Source organism: Gossypium hirsutum, chromosome D13 (genome assembly GCF_007990345.1).
Source record: "Gossypium hirsutum isolate 1008001.06 chromosome D13, Gossypium_hirsutum_v2.1, whole genome shotgun sequence".
Classification (NCBI taxonomy): domain Eukaryota; kingdom Viridiplantae; phylum Streptophyta; class Magnoliopsida; order Malvales; family Malvaceae; genus Gossypium; species Gossypium hirsutum.
Window position 1 is genome coordinate 51,896,497 of NC_053449.1, and position 7,928 is coordinate 51,904,424.

The window sequence follows — 7,928 nt, forward strand, 5'->3', positions numbered from 1 at the left end:
GAGTCTTCTAAGGATGAGATCTTTGACTCATATTTTTTAGGGAGAGTTGTAATAACTTTTTTCACAATTCTGCTGTCACTGAATTGGTCTCCAAGCAACCTAATATTGTTGACAACAACCATAATCCTGTCTGAATATTGCTCAATTATCTTAGTCTCCATCTTCAAGTTCTCAAAGCCCCTCATCAGTTTGTAAGCCTCTGTTGCCTTGTCTTTTTTTAGCCTTGGAACTCATTCTTCAACTTATCCCAAGTTTGGGAGTTACACAAGACATGATTCTGGTGAAGATCACATCTGATACACCATCCTGAAAGCATTACATTGCTTTATATTTCTTGGCACACTCATCATTGTGTTTCCTTATATGAGCAATGGTTGGATTTGCCCTTAAGGGTGGTGGCTCCCTATCAGTATCGACCACTTCCCACAAATCATAAGCCTAGAGGTAAGTCTTCATTTTGACTACCCAAATATGATAGTTCACTCGTGCAAAGATAGGAGGTGGAGGTGATGAGAAGCTTCTTGAAGACATGGTAACAACAACAAGAAACAAAACAGGTTCTCTCTTTCTCGATAAGAAAACACAAACAAAAACAATAGCCCTCAAAGACAACAATCTCTAGATAGCAATTGTTAGTGTTAACAAAGAGAGAAGAACAAAAAACAGATGAAAAAGGAATAAAAATGAAGCTAAAAAGTGCTTATCCATTCGGCAAGAAAAGCAATACAATTAAGTCACAAAACCTCACCAAATACATTACTCCCACTAACTATGTTGAAACTAACAAAACATTGCTTGCACATAAGTAAAACATGTCAATCAACACCTAATCAAATCAGTGCATGAACAAACTAAAGTTTAATCACAACTAAACTGAGCTACAAATGATCTAAACAGAGTTAAAATGAGACTAAGAAAAATCTGCATGCACCAAGGTTCCTTCAACTGCATGGTTGGCCATCATGTAACTGCTTCAGCAAAGTATGGTGGTGTGATGGGCTTTTTTTATATAAATAATACAAAAATATTAATTAATTACAAAGATAACTTGAATGAAAAATTATATACGAAAATAACTCATTTGTAATAGTACCCGTCAGTGTTGCCCGACACACTGGCGACACCACTTTCTTTTTCTCTTAATCATCACCCAATCATCAAATTTTTTTAAAAAATTTTTGTGCCCCCACTTATTTTTCAAAGTACCCGTGAAAAATAATGGTATTCATAGTAAAAAAGAAAGAAAAAAATTTATAGGTGTCGCTAGTCACAGGCTTCCCTTAAAAAAATTTATAGGTGTTGCCAGTCACAAGCTTCCCCTTTATTTTTACATTAAGATTTGAGAGAATTTAATATTTTAAATTAAGATTTAAATTAAGATTTGACAGATACATGAGAAATGCTCTGTTTTCCATATCCACTTATGAAGCAAGTATCGGTCACAGGTTTCTCTTTTATTTTTATTTATTTATTTTTCTATTTCAACTGTTTCTTTTTTTTTCTGTTTCACCTATTTTCTTTTTTTATTTCCACTTGTGCTGCCTAACACACTGACAGCACAATTTTTTTTCCTTTTTTTCACTAACAGAATATTTTTTTTAAAAAAATTGGAGTACCATTAAAATATATATATTTTCCTTTTCCTCCACCGTGAATACTTATATTTTTTACAGGTATTTTGAAAAATACATATGAATGCCAAAAAAAATTCTTCAATTTTTTTTAAAAAACTGATAATTGAGTCATGATTAGGGGAAAAGAGAGGTGGTGCTACTAGTTAATCAGCTGGCACCGAATTTTACTGGAGTAAACAGGTCATTTTCGTATATGATTCTTAGGTTATTTATATATAAAAAATTTAATAATAATAATAATAATAATAATAATAATAACCTGGTGTGATGCTGCGGTCGAAGTACTGCGATGATCAAAGTGGATACAGTTCTGCCATTAAGAATGATGTGTAGAAGAGCTCGTCTTTTTTATGAAGCTCTTTCAGAATGTACAACAATTAAAGAATAGATATCAAAATTTTCAGAAAATAATGTGCCAATTTTACTCCTTACATAATCCTAAAATTAGCTATCTAGTCCTATTCCGTGACAACAAATTAGAAGAAAACTCAATGTTGTCAAAAAAAAAAAAAGGGACGAAGAAGAAGAAAAAGCTAGATTCCCTTTCTTCTTTTTGGTTCAGACAGCATTTAAAAGAAATTGCTTTCTCTATTACCAGCAGAAGCCTTATGGTGATGCCGCGAACCAGATCTCCTATCCTTCCCATGTCTTGGAATCTTCTTCCCTTGATTTCTTTCACGGGTAATGATATTCGGCAATGCTGGTGGGTGTCGAATCACTGCAACTGGTGGAGGCATGTGCTCCAATAAATCTCTATGGTATGCCTGTGAAGAAAAACAAAAGCAATAATAAATAATTACATGCATCTACCAAACCTAAAAATGCCCAGTTCCAGTTTTATCCAACAAAAGCCAACAACTGATACGGAATATGGTGTTTTTACATGCCATGCACTAATGTAAACGATTTTTTTACAGCGTAACATATTTGGATCCTTTTTAAGTCCTAGTGTATTTGAGAAATTCAGAAAATGATATATTTTAAGCTCTGAATTTTCAATCCCTTGAAGTTAAATACGCCAATACGGAATATGTACCTGTATGACAAAATTGCGTCTTTCACAATCCAGGAACATATTGATATGCCAATTAACTTTCGCCATTATTTTATCCCTTACCATACCAAAGCTTAACTGATCCCGGGATGTAAAACGATCAACTTCATTGAACCACAGGCAGGTAAATAGATTTGTGATCGGAATATGTTCCTTTATGAGTACACAACCTTCAGGAACGTCTACAGAAAGCCAGTTGAGCACCAAAAAGACAGATTTTTAGTAGAAAAATGGTTGAAAACCTGTATAAGAAAAAGGCATGAACATATTTGTCTTATTTTAGAATATCGTACATACCACTGATTATAGGAAGCTTGGCCTCTGAATATGGTGTTAACCCTTCTGTTCTATAAAAATCCACCTGCGCATCAATCGAGGAATTATCGTATTTTCCTGCAGCTTTGTTTGCTTCAGCCTCTACAAAGACATCAAATCGTCTGTAGTGTCTTGAGATTGCAAAATTTGCATTTTGGCGCCACAAGAATCTGAGAAGAAGAATGACCAAGTAAGATAACAGTCATATTAAACTCAATTGAATCCTCAAATCTAAAGTCAAAAACTCAAAGCATCCTCGGTACAAATGACTGATGTCTATTGGGAGGCTATATTCACTAGGTTACAAAAGCTCTATATAGAACCTAGTTTCCTTAATCAAGTTAACAGTTTTTGTTACCGTCTAGGAAGAAAAAAAGGTAGTAGTTTTCATTACTAAGTAAATAGCAGGTTGTGCTACCTTTCATATTTTCCATACTCCAAATCAACAAGAATGTGTTACTTGGAATTGGTTGTGAGTGTCGGATACAGGTAATGTTCATTTTTTTCCCAAATTTTCCCATGTATTTGGACGATGGTCCATGTCTCCATACCCAAGTCAGACATGGGTACTTTGAGAAAAATGAGGAGTTGAAGCAACATAAATAGCTATGAAGCAACAATTTGGTTAATTCTTGAATGATAAAGCGACCTTCAAGTTCAATTATAACTCGTAAATGCACTTCATCTGACAGGAGAAATCATATAATCTAGAAATTTTAGAACCCATTTTAAAAATCATAAAACAGAGAGCACCTCTCAAGAATTTGATAAGGATCCACAACAAGCTGGAGCTTTCCATCGATCCATATGGAGTAGCGAATATTTGGGAATATTCTATGTAATAAAAGCTTCGGGACCTGCCATAAAAACATGCCAGGTTAAAAAGACTAAGCAGCCCTTAAGTGTTGATAGCCTAAAGAAATTTCTGATAAGGATTAATGCACCAGAGTTCCCTGAACTTTCACCAAATATCAAACTAGCCATTACAATCATATTTTGTGAACTGAAGCGTATAACTATAGGTCCACTCCAAAGAGGAAAAGTAAACGACCCAATTCTCCTTTATGACCTCTTATCTCTTCTCACCCTCGTAAATGCTTTAAAAGAAAACACTGGTAGCATCGGAACCAGAGAATGAATCCAACTACCTAAGAAAAGTTCATAATTGTCACCAAAAATCAAAGAGACTAATATCAAATTAGGTTTACTAGTACTAGTTATAAGTACCATGATACATAGGGTCGGGTCCATATACAACAGGATTTTGTAAATGTTAAAAGTTGAATCAGATTACAAAAGTCAAAGCAATGATAAAGAAAGAAAAGGAAATGAAGTAGAAAGCAAAGCAAAAACAAACTATGCCAACCTTCCCATTACGTCTCGCATCACTATAAGGGACATTGTGGATCACAATAATTCTCCACAAGCCCACCCTTTTACTGCTGTCCAACATACTTCTGTTCTTCATATATGCTTCTGTTTCTTCATCGATAAACATGTAGAAAGGAACATTTCTCTTTGCTTCTTCACTGATGTTCCTCGGCTGCTGTATTAAGTCATAGTTCCCTGGAGAATAATAAATAAAGCAATGATGAGGATCAAGCATACATCTTGTGGAAGCATGAATGCCTAGCAGTACCAAATATCGCAGACGCAACAATGATCTCATGGAACTGCTGCAACCCTGCAAGGTCAGACTCGTCAAAATCAAATCCAGTCTGGTGACCAGGTTTACTTCCCTTCACGAATCTGACAGAAAGGATATAGATTATAATATTAATCGGCAACAGGAAGAACAAGATTTATTTATGAAGACAAAAAATTAGTTTTTAGTATTTAAATGCACAATGTAAACCATAAGAATCACAGAAATCTCTACCTGAAATGCTGTTATTAGTATGCTATACTAAAGTACTTATAAGGGGAGCTAAACCTACCCACAGTGGACTACCATTGACTCTTTTATATCAAACGAATCATTTCTTTGCTTTAGAGATGGATATCCACCAAAGTCGGAGCCCCCGTGTGGTTCAGTTTTAATTGGATTTTCATCATGAACATATGTCAAATTATGAAGCACTGGAGATTCTGATGGGGAGCTTGGCATGCTAGCTATGGCCTGATCCACGGGGAGGTAACATACTGGACATGCTGAAAAAGGGATGAGCAAGGATAAAATTAGTAGCAAGACAATGACACATTCTAAATATTCACGTATTGCTGCATGCATGATAAGATGAGAATGTCGTTTCATTGTTATTATGATCATGTATGGATCAACTTTTTGTGGTGCAAAAGTTATAAGAAAAAGATAAATAAAATTATATTTAATGCAACTCTGATTATAAGAAAAAGAATAATGAACCTAAACTTACGCCGAGGCCCAATCCGTCTAAGATGAGGAGGAGGGGGGGGAGGGAATGTGAAATTCGCACATGGATGGTTTGCACCTTTAGAAACAGAAGCTTGAAATCTATTTCCATCCCCTCCTTTCTGCCTATTCCTCCTCCCAAGGATCCGTGAAGCTTCATTTCTGGTAGCGTTAATGTAATGAGCCATGCTCATAGTTCCAATTCGTTGATCAACATTTGGACTATTGCTTTCTGTTTTGTTAATCATGCAGAATCCGAACCAGGATGAAGATGAATAAGTTATTGTCTAGATTAAATTACCACGATGAGAATGAAAAGTCACACTACATAAACAGGTAAACAAGCTAATAATAGACCGAGTACAGGAAAAAACATGCCAACCGATGCCTTAGTCCTCAAACCAAAATTCAAGAATAAAGTTAAAACTTGAATCCAGTGTAACAGGAAAGATGAACAGACCTTTGTTGACAACAAAAGAACCCAAAACGAAGAACAAAACAGCAAAGGCAACCAGAAGCAGCATGGAAAAGTTCCGACGACCTAGATACCGATACCAAATGGAGGGGAGAGACCTCTCCTTTTCCCTAGATCCTGAAAGCATGATGATTGGATTCTTTCGTACACTACCAAATGATTTAGAATGCAATAATCTTCCACCACCAGCAATAACATTTTTGATGTTCAGCAATGACCCATAACTCCCTGCACGTATACCCAATGACCCTCCAGTCATTGTACCACAAACCCAACCCTAAGTTTCTCATTCATTTCCTTTCACCGTCTCATTCACTAATAACAACCCCACAAAGATTCTATCCTGAAAACCGTACAATGAAGAGTTCTCCTATTTTGATGGCAGTTAGAAGCAAATCCAATCACTCAATTCTTGTTTTAGATAAAAATACTGAGAATATTGACCTATTATTCGAACCTCTATCATGCATATCAATAGATATACCAGCAACACAGTTCTCCAAAGCTTTTAACTTTCCAGATTGTTCCCAAAAGCAATGTGATTGATTTCTGTTAACACAAACAAACCAAAAAGAAAAAAGCATGAAGTCAGAAATTCCTTCCTTCAAACACTATAGACAAAGATTGTAACTTTTTCTGCATATGTAATTTGGGAGTTCAGTTATCAAGAACCAAAAAACCAATCTCCATTTTTTTTACAATGAATACGAATTAGATTGCCATAGGGTTCTAACGACGGGTTAGCCGGTTAGGGTCCTTCCATTACTTTTTTCTCCATGACCATCCAATACATACTCTTTTTTTAAGAGAGTAATATATACATATTAAAGGTGTTAATAAATGCATTGATAAATAATGGATAAAAACGTAATAGGAGTCGAATCCTCTAATATCAAACCTTTGGTCAAGAAAATACACAAACTTAATGCCAAATCGCAATGAAGCTGTTCCTTTAACCAATGTGATTGAATTCTGCTAACAATGAAAAGCTATAAAAAAATGTGGCAAAATTAACACTTTTTTTTCCGCAGAAATCCTACCATAAATAAAAATACATGATTCAATTTAACTTAACTTGATCACAAAAACCAATGGATTGAATTCTATTAACCCAAAAAAAGAAAAATAAACAAAGAAAAGATCAAACATGGAAATTCGGCATTGGAAACTAACATCCAGTTTTGAATTTCACTTGATTTCCAGAACCGATGTGATTCAATATATTAAAAAATACCCACCTGACAAAACAATTTAATTAAAAAATTGGGTCTTTATACATGAAATCAGAGAGAAATGGGTAAGACCCAAACCCAGAAAAAAAAAACAAAAACACAATTTTTAATCAAAGTTTAAATGAAATCATTGTGTTTCCAGGAGTTCAAATCCAAACGCAAATCAGAACCCAACAACAGAAGGAAGTTAAACAAATTTTGCTACAAATGTGGGGGAAATCACTTACATTTAAGAAAAATATCCGTCCCTCCCTCTTTGGATATATTTTTCTTTTTGCTTCATTTTTGCTTCTTTAAATTTTTGTTGAATGTTTTGAGATTTTTTCCCCTGATGGTGATTATTTTTGGTAAGAGAAAAAAAAATGAAAAATACTCATTTAATTTATTTTTATTTATAAAATAAATAAAATCTTGAGACAAAAGTCTGATAAATTTAGCTAACTTTTTCTTGGATAATACTTTAATTTGTCTTACTTCAATTAAAAATATTATATAAAGACTACATGCGTAAAATATCATGATATCATGAATGTCTATTAGCTTAAAAGATTTTACGGTGGTACTGATAATCAAATCAATCAAATTAATTGTTTAATGTAAAAATATTTTACATCCAGTTTAAATAAAAAATTTAAAAGTTTATAAAAATAATATATATTAAAAATAATTCCTATCACATATCGATATAACAACGTTTGCACTAAAATCTAGATCTATTTCTACTAAATTTTCTCATTAAAAATTTAGTTTGTAAAATCTAATGACTTACTTGTTTTACGTACAAAATGAACTCCCAAATTGTAATTCTTATAGAACAATTTAATTGCTAAAAACTCGATCCATAAAA

General features: G+C 33.9%; 1 protein-coding gene across 10 annotated transcripts; it reads right to left on the reverse strand.

The window, feature by feature from the left end:
* Positions 1-1,924: 1,924 nt before the first annotated feature.
* On the reverse strand, positions 1,925-7,463 carry LOC107920564 (probable hexosyltransferase MUCI70). Of its 10 annotated transcripts, none has more exons than XM_016850325.2 (11): positions 7,309-7,435; positions 6,748-6,821; positions 5,835-6,398; positions 5,379-5,606; positions 4,941-5,154; positions 4,643-4,752; positions 4,370-4,569; positions 3,757-3,860; positions 2,986-3,173; positions 2,671-2,870; positions 1,925-2,398 (listed from the first exon to the last, which is right to left on the reverse strand). In XM_016850325.2, exons 3-11 carry the CDS (start codon positions 6,106-6,108, stop codon positions 2,204-2,206), a joined length of 1,713 nt encoding a protein of 570 aa, XP_016705814.1. In that variant the 5' UTR covers positions 6,109-6,398; positions 6,748-6,821; positions 7,309-7,435; the 3' UTR covers positions 1,925-2,203. The 10 variants fall into 10 exon arrangements, with proteins under 10 accessions (XP_016705814.1, XP_040965029.1, XP_040965028.1 ...); XM_041109095.1 differs by having other exon boundaries at positions 5,369-5,606; positions 6,307-6,398; positions 6,748-6,838; XM_041109094.1 differs by having other exon boundaries at positions 6,307-6,398; positions 6,748-6,838; positions 7,309-7,434.
* Between the last annotated feature and the right edge of the window lie 465 nt (positions 7,464-7,928).